The 20649-nt window shown below is 36.5% G+C and overlaps 1 protein-coding gene across 3 annotated transcripts in view; it reads left to right on the forward strand.

Annotated features, from left to right (window-relative positions):
* Positions 1–20649, forward strand: part of LOC106879330 (uncharacterized) — a 110526-nt gene that overhangs the window by 61092 nt on the left and 28785 nt on the right. For all 3 annotated transcript variants that reach the window (XM_089352887.1, XM_089352889.1, XM_089352888.1), the window contains 8 exons: positions 2308–2416; positions 2758–2828; positions 4536–4627; positions 6214–6358; positions 7684–7794; positions 9332–9482; positions 14707–14885; positions 18422–18529. In XM_089352887.1, the coding sequence (XP_089209013.1) occupies positions 2308–2416; positions 2758–2828; positions 4536–4627; positions 6214–6358; positions 7684–7794; positions 9332–9482; positions 14707–14885; positions 18422–18529 (966 nt within the window). The remainder of the gene's footprint in view (positions 1–2307; positions 2417–2757; positions 2829–4535; positions 4628–6213; positions 6359–7683; positions 7795–9331; positions 9483–14706; positions 14886–18421; positions 18530–20649) is intronic.

The raw sequence follows: 20649 nt of genomic DNA on the forward strand, positions 1-20649 counted from the left end.
GGCTCTCTTTCTCCCATTCATTCTCTTTATTAAGCAATCTATCGTAGTGGCATCTCCAGACCTCTTTCTTTGCATCCTCATTTAATGCAAGCGTACCATCATCCATGCGAACACATTTCTCTCCTACAACATCACTATTCTCTCTCCTACACTGTCTTGCAACCCGAAATACCTCGAGTCTTTGGTCCTCACGGCGCAGAACATTGGCAAATCTTTCCTTATCTGCTTCCCCTCTGGCTAAATAAACCTGTCGCCTAGCCTCCCTTCTGGCACATTGGTACAATTCCCTGCTACCACCGTTCTTCCAGTCCTTCCAAGCTTGTTTCTTTTGTCTAATAGCCCTGTCTACCTCCTTGTTCCACCACCACGTTACTCTGGGTTGGGAGGGGACCTTACACCACCCACAAATCTGGTCGGTGGCTTTCAACAGGTTGTCCCGCAGAAATCTCCAATTGTCTTCCACGTTGTATGATGCTATATCCCCTTCTATTTCGTTAAATGCTTCAAGTAACTTGTCTCTAAGTCTCTGTCCGTTTGCAGGGTCTTTAAGCTTCCACACCCTTCTTCTCCAAGCCTGTCTAATTCTGGGCACCCATTTTGCCTTGATCCCAAAGTCGCTAACTACTAATCTATGTTGTGGGGTACATTCTTCGCCAGGGTAGGTTTTGGCATTTATAAGCCGCCCTCTTTCCCTATTTCTGGCGAGGATGTAGTCGATTTGGCTAGAGTGTCTGCCGGAGCGGTAGGTGACTAGGTGACTGGCAGGTTTCCTGAAGTTGGTATTGCAGACTATAAGATTGGTTGCATCACAGAACTCCAGCAGTCTGGTTCCCTCCTCGTTGCGGGAACCGAAGCCATAGCCTCCATGTATGCCATGGAAGCCCCCAGCACGACGTCCGACATGACCGTTGAAGTCTCCAGCCACAAAGAGAAGGTCCCTGTCACTCGTCGACGAGGTAGTTTGCAAGAGGGTGTCATAGAATTGGTCTTTCAGACCATCTGGTAGCCCAGGTTGAGGTGCATAGGCTGAGATGACAGTAGCTAATCTATGATGAAGCACTAGTCTGATCTTAAGTACTCTAGCACTAGTCTGATCTTAAGTACTCTAGCACTAGTCTGATCTTAAGTACTCTAGCACTAGTCTGATCTTAAGTACTCTAGCACTAGTCTGATCTTATATATATATATATATATATATATATATATATATATATATATATATATATATATATATACATATATATATATTTATAATGACATGTACATTCCCTCAGATACAAACACACACACACACATACACACACTCACACACAAATATTTATAAATACGTTTATGTGTGTGCGCGTATACATATATGTATGTATCATCATCATCATCATCATCATCGTTTAACGTCCGCTTTCCATGCTAGCATGGGTTGGATGATTTGATTGAGGACTGGTGAAACCGGATGGCAACACCAGGCTCCAATCTAATTTGGCAGAGTTTCTACAGCTGGATGCCCTTCCTAACACCAACCACTCAGAGAGTGTATGTATATGTGTGTATATATGTATATATATATATATATATATATATATATACAGAGAGAGAGAGTGAAATATAGACTATATGATGCATGTGTGCAAACAGCTATACTCTATGGCAGGGGTTTTCAAACTGTGGTCCACGGACCACAGGGGGTCCGTAGACAGCAAATACTTTTTAAGGGCAATTTGATTTTATATATGTTTTTTAATCGAAATCTTTTAATTGACAATAAACCTATTTGTTAAATACTGTTAAATAAATATATGTAAAAACATATGTTATTTTAAGCAAATATTTATGTATAAATTTCATAAGCGTTTATAAGGGGGTCCCTAAGGTAAAGCCTGAAATATAAAGGGGTTCGCAAGTCAAAAAGTTTGAAAACCCCTGCTCTATGGTAGTGAGACATAGGCTCTGAATGCAGAAGACATGTATGTGTATGGTGGAGAGAGAAATATAGGTAGCATGTTCCGTTGGATGTGCAGCATCATTGTGTACAATATATTTGTGTGTTTATGTGACTTTGTGTTTGTGTTTCTCTCTCCACTGACATTTGATAACCAGTTTTTGTATATTAATGTCCCTGTGATTTAGTGGCACAGAAAAATCAACTGATAGAAATAGTATGAGTTTTTTTAAATAAGAACTGGGGACAATTTTTTTGACTAAGCCCTTCAAGCATTATGCCACCGTGAGTGGGGCACTGCTTGAAGGATTTAGTCAAATGACTGAAGCAAGTAAATGATAAAAGGTAAAAGATTTGTTTGACTATTTCAGATATAGTTACAACTACAAAAGCTACAGTTACAACTACAAAAGCCCTAGTTACAACAACTCTTTCCCTGGACTGTCCCCTTGATGAAATGTACTGTACAGCCACAAAGACGTAAGATAACTCACTTTTTTCTTTCTCACCCTATTAATCATCTTAATATTTATAAGCAATGAATATGTCTCAATAGTATGTTATAAAGTAGTGGGAGGAAAATCAAATCTTATAATTTTATGAAAGCTGATCAGATCTTTCTGTTACCTATACTAGCTGTTACTGTGAAAGTGTGTCTGGTTTTTCATGCAATGAATCTCTCTGTTGATCACATACTAGAATGAATATTTTCTTTCATCAATTAGACAAAAAATATTTCCTTCTCAAAAGCAATAAATCAAAATACATACATATGTATTGCTTAAGTTGATTTCTAAATAAACAAAATTTCATTTTAACAGCTGCATTTCACTGAGTTGGAAATGTGATGGGGAAAATGACTGTCCAGATGGAGAAGATGAGAAAGATTGTGGTATGTATAATAACTGAAATGATTTTAATTCAATGCAAGTGGCTATATTTGAATTTGTAAATATGATTATAATAAGGTTGTCACAATCTTGTAAGTGTGTAAAATAAATTATTCTGTATTACTTGTGAAAGTAACCTACAGTTGATAGTAAAGTTTCATCTCAGTTCTGGTCAAGCTTTAAGCATGTGTAAATATCACTAATGAATTATAGGTGAGAGGTATCACATTCTCATTCAATTCCTAATGATTGATAGCTTGTGTGTTCAGGCATTTCTGAAGCACAAATTTTGCATTTTATATCTCTTACCCATCTCTACTTAAGCTTTCTGTTTCAGCTTCTTTTCTATTATATATGTGATGTCTGCATTTATGTAAAAACCTTCCCTATCCTTCATTTCTCACATCTCAATTTCAGTAACAAAGGTTTCCAATTAAACTACTTCTAAGTCTCTTTTCACCATTTATTTAAGAGCAAGAAAATAGTCTGGCCTTTCCTCAGTCGATCACATTCTACTTCAGGGGTTATTAGGTTGTTCATGAAGAAGAAAAAGGAGAAAAGCATGTGGATTTCAGGTTTCAATGGCCACCAGAGACTACTTATCAAACAGCAAATACATTCATTCATCCTTCCCCTTCAGTGAGCAAGCTCTCTTGTTCCCCTTGATATCACTACTACCTATCTCAGCCCTTAATATCACGTGACCCACTGATAAAAAGATCACTACATGTAACAGCAAACTAAAATAATTTAGGAATCACTTTATTCAACCAAACCCTTCAAAGTGGTTCCCTAACATAGCCATAGTGCAATGGCTAAAATTAATAAGAGAACAAAAAGATTAAAGAATCGAAAACGTAAATAAATGAAAATCAGCAATAACCTCCATTTCTATGTACAACAATCTACAAATGAAAAGCCTTACCTTATCCTAACCCTCATATCATTTTGTAATTGCTCTCCCACTAAGGTAGCCATCACTTTCTGTGACTTTGATGAAACTATGATTTTGACTTTCCTCTCTTATTATTCATTCTCCAGTGAACTCCAATGAACACCCTATAGACATTCAAATTGTAATATAGCATTCCATCAGTAGAAATAAGGCTTCCATTAGTCAAGACTGACCATATATCTGCACACCTTTGTGCAAGCCTAAGTAAGACTTTTTTTGAAGACTGGCAATTGTTTATGCATGCAGGTTTTTCCCTCCCTTTGACAATGATGCTTTTCCAAGGGAGAGACCATCAACTTAAACCTGTACAGCTTGACACCAGTGGCATTACAGTTGTCAGAATGCAAGAACATCACAACAAATTCCACAAAGTGTTTTGCTTGATCCTCTGACAGTTCCATCACTCCACCAACATCAACGGAAATATTATTTCAGAAATTAACATCAATCAACCTTTCCTTCCTCCATTGAGATATCCAGTGTGCATCTCATAGCTTCAACTGAGCCTTATTTCTGTTTTGGATAGATGCAGATCTTTCCCTTGTATTACTGTGCTCACTTCCACTCATACCAAAACACTACTCATTGAGACACTGACTCCTCCATCTGGTCCAACCTAGGTGATATGTCTTACCAGAACACTATCTCAATTGAAGAGATATTTCTTCTTTCAACCAGCAGTTTAATAGTTCGATAGTATATGAATTAATACTGAACAATAGCATTCTTAAAATATTCTTTCTTTTTTTATTAGATTACACACTTGACAATTTTGAGAAACAAGATACAAACTTCATCATTGACGCATTTCCAAAGGAAGTGTATGTTCGCATACCATTGGAGACAGTAAGTTCACTTATTATTTTCTTCAATATCCTCTGTCTTAATTGAAAATATGCTAGAGCACATTTAATAAATAAAATTAATAGTTATATATATGTATTAGATTTTTAGTTATGCTGCTAGTTTCATTGTAAGTTATTTACAGCTAACTTTATTGGACAAAAGGTCATATATGCTTGAAGCTTGTTATCAAGACACAGCAATACAGGTTTCCAAACAGTAGAATGTTGGACCAGATGCTTTACTGTGTCTTATTCAGAAGCTCACTGTTTTAATTTCGGTTCACTAGGGTGTCATCGATCTGCTCAGTTTGTCACATCTAGTCACTTAATCAAAATACCAGAATGTCATATAACTGCTCATTTGGTCACATATCATTTTTTTGGCTAATTACTAGGATATAGTAGGTCTTTTCAATTATAGTTGTTCTCCCTTAACAATAAGGCTTTGGATCTATGCAAAAATGAAACATTATTAAAAGGATACGTGTCGAACAGCTAGGATCTCAATTAAAGTAGTGCACATTCTCTCCTGATGACCCCCTGAAACCTAATGGTGCCTGGAATGCAGAGTTTTTAACTGACTGCACTTGCACAAGCAAGATGTTTCCAAGTCTCTCCAGCATAGATGGTATATTTATATGATCCTCATACTATTTATACTATGAAATACGTTAGTGATAACTCATTTAGTATATAGTCAAACTAATAAAGTATGCTTCATATCAAATGAAAGATATGGGATATTAATTTGAAGGGCAATTGTTAAAAGACATGCATTTTTTATGTCATGCTACAGACTACAGCTCACCCAATCAGTGTATTTATAACCTCCAGCCTACATTTGATCTCAAGATTCTACTTTTTCTAATTTGTTGAATAATGTTTCCATAAAGGGAAAATGAAAAATAGCAAGTAGTACAGGTATCAATCTAATGGATTATAAATTCATAGTTTACTGCAGGTATTTTACTATCTACAGGTAAAACACTTAGTCCTGCTTGCCTTGGATAACTTAACTGGAGAATGAACATCAGGCCTTTGTGACAAAAGTTAACACTTCAGAAACCAATGGTCTATGAGAGTGATGGCAAATTGTGGCTCTGAAGGATGTCTTTCTGGATGGCATGCCCTAACAATTTTTCAGTACTGTGGTTCACCTGATGATGAGTCATGTTTCATGCAGCCTACTTCTCAAAAAAGATTGCCTAATTCATAGACCCAGTGGTCTATGATTTGTGAAAGGATCCACGAACCTATAAATAAATTTGTAGCTAGCTGCAATTGGGTAACATAAGTTTTATTATTAATTTTTATGTGCCTGAACTATATTATTCTAATATAGTGGCTACTGATTTAATAAACCCCTGAAAAATATTTTAAAATTCAATCAGCTTTATCAAGATTGTTAACACTCCAAATAATGTTTTTTGATTATCTTTTCATTACATTGAGTTATCTGCATATATCACTGAGCCATTCTACTCCTGTTGTTTTAATATGTTTTCTATAAAAGTTATCAAAATTATATTACTGATACACTTCTTGAGATAAATTTTTTTTTAAATATTTCTGAATTTCTATCTTCAGTGTGCCAGAACTTGTTTATATCATCGAGAGTTTGTCTGTAAAGCATTCCATTATCGAGAGAATGGCAAGCAATGCAAGTTGTTTGATACAATGAAGAGTCTGAGCATGAGACCGCTTTCCAGTGGATTTTATTATATACTTTCACGTAAGGCCATCTTTGATTCTTCATTGTTACCAGAGAACATATTCAGTAATTAACATTGAGCTAAACTCTTTCAATACTAACCTGCCCAAAACCACTCCTGGTTCTATTCCTGCTTTAATATGATTTAAATTAATGCTTTCCACTAAAATCACATGTTAATTTCTCTTTCAAACTTCAGATGTAAACTCATTGTCTTTTTTTATGAAATTAATTGAAATAAAGGCAGTTTATTTCAACCGAAATATGTTAACAAATGAGTTAAATAAAAGAAAATTTAATCATTCTGTTCTCAATACATCAGCAACTGTTTATGTGTATTCAGAATGAAATATATTTTCTAGAAGTTGCGTTTTACAACAAAAAGTGTCTTGTTTCCATATTAGTGATTCGGGTTTGCATCTTGACTTGAGAAAATATCTGTCTAAAAGACTGAGATTTAACGAATGAAGGATTAAGGAGTTGCTTAGAGAATGATAGAATTGGTTGTGTTGGCAGTAATTGTTGTTATTGTTGGGGATTATGACACTCCACAGTATGGTCTACACACGTTCTAAAAATCTACATTCAATCAGGAAGAAACCTTGTACCTTTTCCAAATGACATTTTGTGTTGGTTCAGAAACTGAAAAATTTCCGCAACTTCTTTTCTCCCAACACTTACCTTTTAACCATGTAAATACCAAGCAATGCCTATCTTGTTACTTTGCCAAGCCTCAACAATATAGATGAAGCAGTATCTTTTGTCTTGTACCATATACAGATTTTTATAAAAAGTATTTTAACTAAATTTCTGGTTATAATTTTTTTTAAATATAGAGTAGGAATGTTCTTAATTCCTGAAACCAGAATTGGTTTCTGTTTCTGAGCTATGAACAAATCACTACTTATTCCAGTTTGACTGACAAAAACAAGATCCATTCCTACCTCACAGTTGAGCAGGAAAGTGCAGAAGCAAGACAAATAAGAATGTATAAAAGAATCATAAAAATATATGGGTTAATTAGGGTGAGTTTCAGCTTAGCTGTATGATATTTAGTTTGTTGTCTTAATTATCTGAATTTAATGAAGTTGACTTAGACTTTCCTATTATTGAAAATTGCAAAATTAATTCTATAAACCAAGTGTGGAACCCATCTTTAACTAAAGATAAAAGCCAGTGTAAAAGTTACAAACTGCAGTGATGAGGTTTGAATCTAATACATTTTGCCTTAAAGTTCTGTTTTTAAACCTTTCCGTTATTGTTATTAACTCATGTCCAAATGTTTATTACTGTATCTGTTTATATTTTTCATTTAATAATTTTTTTCATGGTGTTGATTCTTGTAGAAAACTGCACTGCCACAGGCTTCCAATGCCAAAATGGAAGATGTATTCCAGAGGAGGAAAAATGTAATGGAAGGGATGACTGCAATGATTTTTCCGATGAACAAGACTGTGGTATGTAATATTTTATATATATATATATATGTATGGCTGTATGTATCTGTCTCTCTGTCTGCCTGTCTATCTATCTATCTCACTTTCTCTTGCATACACACACACACTCTTTCTCTTTATATATATATATATATATATATATATATATATATATATATATATATATATATATATATATATATATATATGTATATACACACATATATATACACACACACACACACACATCAGTTGTGGCGTGCAAGAGAGACGATTGCGCTGGTATGGACATGTGGTGAGAATGGAGGAGGATAGCTGCGTGAAAAAGTGCCACACCCTAACAGTTGAGGGAACCCGTGGAAGAGGTAGGCCCAGGAAGACCTGGGCTGAGGTGGTGAGGCAAGACCTTCGTACATTGGGCCTCACCGAGGCGATGACTACGGACCGAGACCTTTGGAAATGGGCTGTGCGTGAGAAGACCCGGCAAGCCAAGTAAGATCGTTGCCAGTGCCCCTGGACTGGTTCTTGTGCGGGTGGCACATGAGATGCACCATTTTGAGCGTGGCCGTTGCCAGTACCGCCTGACTGGCTCCTGTAGGATTTTCGAGCGAGATCGTTGCCAGTGCCCCTGGACTGGCTTGTGCGGGTGGCACATAAAAGACACCATTTCGAGCGTGGCCGTTTTCGTGCGGGTGACACGTAAAAGCACCCACTACACTCTCTGAGTGGTTGGCGTTAGGAAGGGCATCCAGCTGTAGAAACTCTGCCAAATCAGACTGGAGCCTGGTGTTGCCATCCGGTTTCACCAGTCCTCAGTCAAATCGTCCAACCCATGCTAGCATGGAAAGCGGACGTTAAACGATGATGATGATGATGATGATATATATATATATATATATATATGTATATACACACATATATATATATACACACACACACACATATATATATATATATATATATATATATATATATATATATATATATGTATATATATATATTCATCATCATCATTCTTGTTTTCATCATTTAACATCCATTTCCTATGCTGGCTTGGTTTTCACAACTGGATGCCCTTCCTAATGCCAACCATTTTACAGAGTATACTGGATGTTTGTTATGTGGTGCCACCACCAACACCAGTACATTTTACATGGTACCTATGTTTTACAATACCAATTCTGTTGTAAGGCGGCGAGCTGGCAGAAACGTTAACATGCTGGGCAAAATGCTTAGCAGTATTTTGTCTGTCTTTACATTCTGAGTACAGATTCTGCTGAGGTCGACTTTACCTTTCATCTTTTCAGGGTCAAGAAATTAAGTACCAGTTGCATACTAGGGTCGATCTAATTGACTGGCCCCCTCCCCAAAAATGTTAGGCCTTGTGCAAAAATTTTGGGCCCCAGCATGGCCACAGTCTAATGGCAGAAACAAGTAGAACACATACACACACCCATACATATTATAAGATGCATTCATTATTTCATATTTTTTTATGCATTGTATTGGCATTTTTATTTCATGCATTGTATTGGCATTTTTATTTTCAAAACAACAGGGATTCCTGAAATGCTTGAGATTCGACTTGCAGATGGAGAAGAACATTCTGGAAGAGTAGAGATAAAATATCTTAATGAATGGGGTGTAGTGTGTGATGACAAGTGGGACATAAAAGATGCTAACGTTGTTTGTCGTATGCTTGGATACACGTGAGTAGCCAACATTCAAGATATGTAATAAATTTAGGATAGGAACAGTGACATGTTAGTAATCAATCATGCAATTTTTGATACAAAACTGAATGATTACTGTAAAAAAAAATTAATCCAGAATAGTTAATTTAGTATCAAAATGATGACTAGCATATTCATTCTTGATTTGTTCTGGTAGATTCATATGTGAATATGCTAATCACTGTTGTATTTTGTCAATGGAAAATTTCTTTCAAACAAATGTGTGTTCAGAATACACTTGATTCATTAGTGAAAGAGAACTTTAAGACACCTGGTGCTTCATCATTATTGTGTCTCATCAGCTAAAGTTTCCCTGGTCTAATGAATCTAGCAAGAGTCTGTGGCTCTTGTTTATAAATTCAGTAAGCAAACTATTTGATTGTCTGCTAGTGTTTGCCAACCAATAATAAATTATCATGGACAGCTCAACAGTGAGAATCAGAACAATGACTTATATATTTGTTCTTAATTCATGAAATAAACATTCATCTGATGAAATACGACAGTGATTAGCATATTCTTGTTTGAATCTGCCAGAATGAATTAAGAATAAATATGTAACTTAATATCATTCTCTCAAAGTTATCTTGTTCCCATAACTGTTGTACAAGAGTTCAGTAGATTTATCCTCATTGTTGCATGGTTTCTTTCTCTTAAATTTTTTCCTGGGCTTTGGGAGAGATCACAATTGGTATCATTAATAAGTTGCTGAAGGAGGTGAGCTGGCAGAATTATTAGCATGCCAGGTATAATGTATAACAGCAATTTGTTTGTCATTAAGTTCTGAGTTTAAATTCCACACTTTCAGAGTCAATAAATTAAATACCAGTCAAACACTGGGGTCAATCTAATCAACTTCTCCTCTCCCCCAATATTTCAGGCCTTGTGCCTATAATAGAAAGTTTTATTAGCAAGTTGCTGATCTTTTTGCCAAAATATCAACTTTTTCATGTTCCGTTATATGAAAATGAATGACATTCACAACCAAAACAATTAATGTTTTCATTTTAAAGTTATCTCTATAGATTTTCTATAGAATTCACTAGCTGTAATGGTGTAACATAATTGGATAGACCAATTAACATATTAAACTCATTCCTGGCAACTGGTACAAGGTGGTATCAAAAAAGTTCCCAGACTAATTCTGTAGTGTGCCAATAGATAGCAACACATGGTTGCATGTGTAGTGAGAGCTAGCAGTGACCTTCATGAGGCAATGTGCCAAGTAACATTACTGTGTTTACTTCAGAAGTTGTGAAATTTATGTTTTTGTGATCATGTGTATGCTGTAGTCTGTGATTTTGTCATGGACAGGAAGTTAGAACAAAGAGCCAACATGAAATTTTCTGTTAAACTTGGGAAGTCTGCTACAAAGACATTGAACATGTTTTGGAAAGATTACGGCAACAAGGCAATGGGTCATACACAATGTTTCAAGTGGTACAATCACTTCAAAAGTGGAAGAATGCCCCTGGAAGACAATGAACGACTGGAAGACCTACCAAGAGCATCACCCCTAGAAATGTAGTATTGTGCATTATGAATTTGTCCCCCGGAACCAGACCATCGATCAAGAGTTCTACTGCTACATTTTGAAGCATTTGAGGGAGGACATTCGGCAAAATCAACCGGATCTGTGGAGCACAAAGAATTGGATTCTTCACAACTATGCACCCTGTCACTGAGCCTTCCTCACTTGTTAGTTTCTCATCAAAAACAACATGGTATCACTTCCACACCTGCCCTATTCACCAGATTTAGCACCTGTGAACTTCCATCTCTTCCATAAGATGAAAATGCAGCTCAAAGGAGAGAAGTGTGTTTACATGGATGATGGCTCACTTGCAGTTAGTGATTCTGCAAAGAAGGAGACATGGAAGTGTCACTATTAAAAGTTGTTAAATGTAGAGAATGCATGTGAGGAGAGCCTGCCTAATGTGGACCCAATAGAGAGTCCTGCTATCCAAATCAACGATAGTTTAGTAGATAAAACAATTAAGAATATGAAGACAGGGAAAGCCCCAACCCTTCAGGAATCACTACTGAGATGCTTAAAATTTTTGGTGGAGTAGGATATGACCCTGTCATCCATATAGTTAATCGGGTTATCATGAGGGAGTCATGCCCAACGATTGGTGTAGCAGCATTATAGTCAACTGCTACAAAAGCAAAGGTGATGCCTTAGACAGGAATACTTACAGAAGCATCAAATTGTTGGACCAGGTGATGAAAGTTACAGAAACGGTCACAGCTCAATTAATTAGAAAGAGAAATTTGTGCCCAGTAGAAGCACCACAAGTGCTATCTTCCTGGTGAGGCAACTGCAGGAGAAGTACTTGGCCAAAAATAAACTTCTGTATCTGGCTTTTGTTGAGATTGAATAAATCTTTGACATGCTCCATTGCTCCTTTATCTGGTGGCAATGTGGAACCTTAGCACAGATGAGTGTTTGGTGAGAGCTGTAAAAACCATGTACAAAGATGTTGTCAGTCAGTAAGGTGAAAGTCATCAATGAGTATAGCAAGAAATTTAATGTACAAGTATGAGTCCACTAGGGATCAGTTCTTAGTCACCTCTTATTTATCATAGTCCTCCAAGCTATAACAGAGGAATTTAAGACTGGCTACCCTTGGGAGCTCCTCTATGCTGACAGCCTTGTACTTATTGCTGAATCACTACCAGAACTAGGGAAGAAATTTCAAGTATGGAAGCAAGAACTGAAATCAAAGGGCCTTAGAGTTAATTTAGCAAGGACCAAAGACGAAAGTCCTTATTAAGTAGGAAAATAGACAATTCACAGATCCCTTCAGGGCAGTGGCCCTGCTCAATATGTAGAAAAGATATCGGGAGAAACTCCATAAGATGTACCCAGTACAAGCTATGGATATATAAGAGGTGCTGCTGTATCACTGGAAGACTAACAGAGAAAGTAGTCTTTACATGTGGCAGATGTGCAGATACATAAACATCAGGAATGTACAAAAAATAGACTCCCTCAAATGTCAGAGGGGATCCTTAAATATAGTAGACAGTTTCTATTACTTAGGTAACCAAGTTAGGTTGTTCTGAAAGCATCGCTGTTAGATCAAGAATAACCTGGGTAAATTTCACAGAGTTGCTACCTCTGATATCAATGAAAGACCTCTTCCTCAGAGTGAAAGGCAGATCAGATTGTACTATGTCTGTGTACAAACAGCTATACTACATGGCAGTGAGATGTGGGCTGTGACTACAGAGGATATGCAAAGGCTTGAAAGAAATGAAGCCAGTATGCTCCACTGGATAGGTAATGTCAGTGTGTAGGTACAACAGTGTAAGTGATTTGAGAGAAAAAAAAACTGGGTATATGAGGCATCAGATGTGGTGTACAAGAGAGAAGACTGTGATGGTACAGTCCTGTAATGCCTATGAATGAAGACAATTGCATCAAGAGGTGCTGATCTCTAATTGTGGAGGGAACATGTGGAAGAGGTAGACCCAGGAACATGTGAGATGAAGTGGTAAGATATTGGTGACATTGAGCCTCACAGAGAGGATGACAGGGGACCATGACTCCTGATGATTTGAGAAGGCACATCAAGTTAAGTAAAATCATGGTCATCCTTCCATACTGGCATATCTCCTGCATCCCTCTTCAGCTGAGCATTCATAATCTTGTGGTCTTGTGAGTGGCATCTAAAAGCATTATGTGGCATGTACTGGTACCACATAAAAGTATATGTGCCAGTGCTGCATAAAAGCACCCAGTACACTCAGTAAAGTGGTTGGCATTAGGAAAGGCATTCAGCCATAGAAACTATGTCAAAACAGACATGGAGCCTAAGAAGTTCTTCAACTGGCTTGGTCCTGTCAAACAGTTCAACCTATGCCAGCATAGAAAACAGACATTAAATGATGATGATGATGATGACATATGTATGTATATACATATATATATATATATATATATATATATATATATATAGTAAAAGGTAGACTGTATGACACATGTGTACGAACAGCAGTTGAGGGAACCTGTGGAAGAGGTAGGCCCAGGAAGACCTGGGATGAGGTGGTGAGGCACGACCTTCGAACATTGGGCCTCACCGAGATGATGACTTCTGACCAAGACCTTTGGAAATATGCTGTGCGAGAGAAGACCCGGCAAGCCAAGTGAGACCTAAATCCAAGGCATCTGCCAGGGGTGTAGCCAGCCCACTTATGCATACCTTCTTTCATTGGACACTAAACTCCACTTGCGAAGACCTGTTGAGGCAAGTGAAATCGAAATCGAACTAAATTCGACGACTGGCACCCATGCCAATGTTGTCTCCTTCACTGGACACGAAACTCGGCTTGCGAAGACCTGTTGGGGCAAGCAAAAGCAAAATCGTGATGGCACCTGTACCCAGCGTCGCCTTCCTGGCACGTGTAAAGACATTCGAGCGAGATCATTGCTAGTGCCGCTGGACTGGCTCCTGTGCAGGTGGCACATAAATTACTCCATTTTGAGCATGGCCATTGCCAGTACTGCCTGACTGGCCTTCGTGCCGGTGGCACGTAAAAGCACCCACTACACTCTCGGAGTGGTTGGTGTTAGGAATGGCATCCAGCTGTAGAAACTCTGCCAAATCAGATTGGAGCCTGGTGTAGCCATCTGGTTCACCAGTCCTCGGTCAAATCGTCTAACCCATGCTAGCATAGAAAGCAAATGTTAAACGATGATGATGATGATGATGATACACATATATATATATATATTCACATATATACACACATATGTATATATAAATATATAAACATACATAAATGTCAAACAATGAAAATGGGTGCTCAACACTGTATTTGTGGTTAGAATTTGTTTGTGAATTAAGGCTACCATTGGTTTCATGCTAAGAAAAATAGGAAAATATTTTAATATCTTAATTTTTCAAGCCAATCACATAGAGGAATGGTGTTCATCTCCATTTTGGATAAACACAAAGAGAAACTTTGTGTTGATTTATATATATATATATATATATATATATATATCGAACGTTAAACAACGATGATGATGATGATGATGATGATATATTCCTTTTTTCTTAACATGAAACCAATGTATATACACACACATGTGCAAGCATACACACACACACACAAATGTGCACGTGTGCACACGCATGCACTCACACACACACACACATATATATTTATATAATTTTTTTTTAATTATTAGATCTGCCATCAAAGCTATTCCTTTTTCCAATTTTGGGCCTGGAAATGCAAACTTTTTACTAACCAATGTTGAATGTTTAGGAAATGAAACAAGCTTGTTAGACTGTCCCAAAAGTCCATGGCGTCAGCACAACTGCAAAAGACATGAGACTGCTAGTGTCATATGTAAAGCAAACAAAGGTAAGATTGTTTTTGTATTGTATCAGGATTGTACACTATCCTTATAGGAGAACCTGTTGTGTCAAATATGTCAAACTAGATTACATTAAATTATATTTCTTCCTATTACATAGACTGAAGAACTTTATTTTTATTCATTAGTGAGTGAGTTGAAGTGAATGAACTGGTAATTATTGTATGTCCAACAGAAAATAACTTCCAGTCAAATAATGAAGCCAATTGCATTTCCTTCTCCAAAACTTGTGATTTTGTGTCCAAGTAGAAAGTATCATTGTTGTTGTTGTTGTTGTTGACGACGACACTTTTGCTCTGGCAGTTGTTATACCAACACTTTACCAAAAGACTGAGTCATTAAATGGTCAAAGTTCCTTTGTGTCATTCCTTCTTCAACTTTCAAGCACCTTCCTTAGAATCCTTACTATTCCTAACAAGGCTATAATCTATCCAAGTTACTGTTAGATTTTTCTTTCTAGCTGTTACTTCATTTAGAACTACTTTCCTTTAGCCTTCTTCCTGCAAGCTTTTTATTATTATTATTATTATTATTATTATTGTTGTTGTTGCTGTTGTTGTTGTTGTTGTTGTTGTTGTTGTTGTTATTGCAGACATCACACGGTATCCAATACTGTGATGTTGTTGATTGAAGATATTGTCTCTACCAGGGATTTGTACTGTCTGTCAAGTCACAAGGACCTCAGACAGACAGTATTTTACAAAATATACATGCAGTTCCAAGTAAAGCTGATTTCTACAATACACCTAGATTGTAGGGTATTTCTAAAGTTTTCAGGTGTTTCTTCAGGCTGGATGGTATTGAACCCAATGCTCTAATAACAACAGGGACAACCTTTATGTTTGGCTCTCGTAGCTGCCACATCTTGGCAATCTCATTTCTCAGGTCTCCATATTTATCAATCTTTTTATCTTTCTTTCATGATACCATGTTGATCTCCTGGCACTTCCCCATCGATTATTAAGCACTCATGTTTGTCCCTCCTAAAGGTTACTATATCCAGCTTTTGGTGCTCTAACACCTTGTCTGACTGGAAGTCAAAGCCCCAGAGAATCTTTGCCTTCCTCTTTTCATCCATTACCTTTTCTGATGTATGTTGGTACCAAGCACCCATTACTTCATATCCATGCTTCCAGCATAGTAGCCAATGAAGATTTTGGGCTACCTTGTCATATCTGCACTTGTGCTTCTTCTGTATAAGACTTTCACAAGCACTAACAATATGAGTCACGCTTTCGACTATCTTCCCACACATTCTTCAGAGGATTTTTGCACTTGTGCGGTATATATCCCTTTTCACTAAATTGGTATTCAATGCCTGATCCTAGGCAGCAATGATTTGGCTTTCAGTCTTCTTTTTAAGGTTACCCTTGCTGAGCCACCTCCATGATGCTTCTGACCATCTAATTCCATGTGGAGTAAAGTTTCTTTTCTCCCACTGGTTATTCATTAGCATTCTCAAGTCTGTTGCTGGTAAATCTTTCTGCATTAGCAACATACTGAAGCAAATCTTGTTTGATGCTTGCTAAATACTCTGCCGTGTTTTTTCTTTCACTGTTGATGCACTCCTGTACGCTAATCAGGCCGTGTCTACCTTTACACCTCTTCATGTAGAGCATAAGTACATTCACCTTAGGGTGGAGGGCACCATGCATTGTCATTGTATTTCAGGTAATGCAATCAAGTTGATTAATCTTTGCTCGTGTCCATTTCAGAATGAGTGCACTATAGTGGGCTACAGAATAGCCCATAGGTTGATGGCTGTCACAAGGTTCCTTGCGTTAATTTTTGACTTCAAGAGAAGTTTCAGGCGCTGTGACTGAGGTTTGGTCTTATTCTTGATAGAATTTATGGGGGTAACAGGTTACTACTTGTAACCTTAGATACTTATAACCTTTCAATAATCTTTCAAGTACTCAAAATCGTTTTGACAATCTTTCTTGTTTCTATGAAGCAAACTTTCTGTAGAAGCTCTACAGGATATTCCATTCACCCTTCTCATCATTCTGGGGACACCTTGCTATCATGTGTCCCCTTGCTCCACACTGGTAACAGGTTGGAGGTCTTCCCTCCACCACTACTCTTAATCTCACTTCCTCCGGCAGTATCACCTCCCCCGCTATCTTGTGTAAGTCTTGTAAACTGACTTGGATTGCCACCTCAAGGCTGTCTCCCCATTAGTTTACCTCTTTTGTTCTCGTTACTTTTAAAACTTTCGCTTCCTCCTCCATATTATACATAATGGCTGCCACCAGCCACGCCTCTTTAATCTCCAGGGGTACTTTGCCAATCTTTACCCTGGTCACTCGTTTGCCACAGTAAGTCAGCAGAAGTACCCACTCTGGTGTCCTTAGCATCACTGTGGAGTGGTTTATCCCTTCTTGTTCGCTCACGAACCTTACCTCCACTGTGCCGTGCTTTTTCCCTCTGGTATAAAATGTTGTGAGGATTTTTACCTCCTTCAAACACTCCTCTATGACTTCCACAGTAGCTATTTCAATTCTTTTCGTTTTCATGCACAGCGTTCTATATACCACTGTCTGCTTCGTTACATTAGCTGTAAAATCTTGCAGCAGGGTCAACCTCAAACTGGTTCCATCCTTTTCGTTAAGTCTGTTGAACTCCTTTAGCTTCTTTTTCTCCATCTTCACCTCCCGAACCTGAAACCCGTCTGCAGTTAAACCTCTTCCAGTGGCTGAAGCATAGCTGCCGGCTGGAACTGGTTCACTTTCCATCCTTCCTTTTTTCTCCACTTCACCCACAAATGGGGAAGAAAACAATTATAAATTCACAGGCAAAAAAAAAACAGCAACAGTAATTCAACAATTCAACAATGAGGTTAAACAATAAGGTTCATTCTTATGGGAAACCTTCAACAAATAATTAACAATGTGACTCACATCTAACAAGGATCAAAAAGGATTAAATCGTACAGGAAAAACACCTTCAACTACACCCACTGACAGTTCATTCAATTCTTATTTATTGTAATCAGTTTGTCCACTTTCAACCACATGGGGGTATTCAGGATTCTCCCACAACAGGTACTTTGGTTCACTTTGTTTCAATGTACACACTATAATGCATACCAACCAGAGTGCCAGCACAGCCTTCTCTTTCCCCAGCATTCACATCCTGGTTGGACTCCTAGGTTAGGGGTAACAACACTGAAAAGGTATCTATGTCTGCTTACAATTATGTATCTACCTGAAACAATTAATGAATGCATAATACATGTCACCAAGCCATATTTACTCATGAGTGATGACTGGCTATAATGTACTCTACTAAACCAATACTACTAATACAGAATTATTAGGTGTAAAATTCTTTCAAAAGAACAACACAATATTAAATTGAATATAATTGAATAATATTTATTTATACATAAAATATTTATGTTTTTTATGATAAATAAACTCCACTTCTTATTACATTTAAAAAATTTATTTGTATTAAATAAATAATTTTATTTCTTACTTTGATGTTTTTTGAAGATTTTTTTTTTTTTTGTATATTTCAGGATGTGCCCCAAATCAGTTTGAATGTGCTAACTCACAGTGTCGAAATATAGAATATATATGCGACACAGTTGATAATTGTGGTGATAACAGTGATGAAACATATTGCTGTGAGTATAATTATGATATCTAAACATACAAACATTACATATTCTTTTCAATTATGAAAAAAGTTAAAATAGCTGGATATAGGTTTAAATGTTTTATCTTAGAATGAAGACCACATCAATATCTAAGAATGCGGTTATTCCGTAAATGATGTCTAGAAAAATTTCAATTCCCATGTATACATTGGACCAACTATTCCAAGTACACTTTACTTTCACATTCTCTTGTACTGCCAGTCATTGCTCTGTTTCACTTTGTTTGCCTTCATACGCTTACTGCTTTACTATATACATAGACAATCTAACTACCCCAAAAGCATTATTAAAAACCTAAAAAGAAACATACTCTTCATCTTCAAATGAAAAAATACCAAATGAAATAGCAACTCCATATAATGAAGCTCTCAGTAACAGTGGTTACAAAGAGAAAGTGCAATGTATAAACAACAAATATCCCACAATAAATAACAAAACCTAAGAATAGAAAGAGGAACATTATCTGGTTTATTCCCACTATTCAATGTGCAAGTCTCAACAGCTAGATTATTTTTCAAAATATTGCAAAAAACTTCTACCCCAACCACCAGTATTGCAATCTAAAAAACAAAGACTGTAAAATTGTCATGTTCTACAAACAACTTTAGAAAAACTGTAGCTAATTACAACCAACAAAAAGGTCTAAAAGTGAAAAACCCAAATCACACACATAATAACTATTGCAGTTTTAGAAAATCTTTATCTTGAAGGAAATTGTCTCTCAAGCAATATTACCTATAGTGCAACAGTAACCATGAACACATCAACTGCTATATCTGCGTATATAGGACTTACAGCAAATCAGTTCAAGATATGATACAACCATTACACACACTTTTAACAACTCAAACAAGTAGAATGATATGTCACTCTCCAAGCATATATGGACATTAAAATGAAAAATACTCTATTTAGCATTGATTGGAAAATACTGTCACACCCACAACCATAACAAGGTAATAACAAACCCCACCAACTTTGTACTAATGCATCCTCCCTATTTTGGTTGGAGATTGGTAAATTTTTAAATAATTTCCCAATCTCCCAATCTCCAACCAAAGTCCCCACAAAAGATTTTTTATGGTAAGCACACAAACCTACATACACTCGCATATATGTTTTTTTAAAAATTTATAAATATATTGTTAAATCAAATTTTATTTTTATTTCTGTTCTTATGCATTAGTATATGCACATATTTAATAATGCTCTACTTTTGCATAGAGGCCCAAAATAATATATTCTAAAATACCCATGTTTGAAACCTAACTGAAGAAATATTTATAAAAACATGGCTCACAAATTCTATTGCCATAAAACACAAAGGTTAAATTTTCTACATATTAATCAAATTGCTCATAGAACAATAAACTCACAGAGAGAAATATACTGACCAACAACCTACTCACATCTTTTTGTGAACATAAAAGCACAAGATAAGTAGATTTCTATACTAACAACACCATGACATACACCACTAATAACCTCCACCTTCTTAATACAGACAAGGAAATATTATAAATAATATCTACAATAAAAAAAGAAACATACTGACTAACTAAAATATACCACCTATTTACTTTTTGTTTTGTTTTGTATTTGTGACCCTTGAAAAATTCCATTCTAAAGAAAAAAGCTGACACACCTAGTTACAAAGTTTTAAATGGTGGACAAAACGTTCAACTTTGACCTTTACATTTTCAGAGTAAAGGATTAAATCCAATAAAACTAATGATAATTAAAACTGAGTGATACATCCAGTGACCAAAAAGACCCTTCTATCTACTTACATTCTTTTGTGAACCCCTAAAGAACAATCCCATCAGCTGAAGCCAACACACTTAAATATACACACCTGTTTACAAAGTTCTACATGCATGAATATATTCTGAACAATGACATAACCCCCAATTTAATCAATGAAAATTTATCCATTACACCTCTCTGTCACAACCTAATTACTATTTGACAGAACTCCTCCTACTTGAGACAGAGACTATATAAAGCTAGCAGAGACTGTATTAACATAAGATTAATTCAAGTACATCACAGTCCAATGATGGTTTAGTTGGTTGAAACTTCAAAGT

The sequence above is a fragment of the Octopus bimaculoides genome, chromosome 5 (assembly GCF_046866305.1).
Source record: "Octopus bimaculoides isolate indiv1 chromosome 5, ASM4686630v1, whole genome shotgun sequence".
NCBI lineage: Eukaryota > Metazoa > Mollusca > Cephalopoda > Octopoda > Octopodidae > Octopus > Octopus bimaculoides.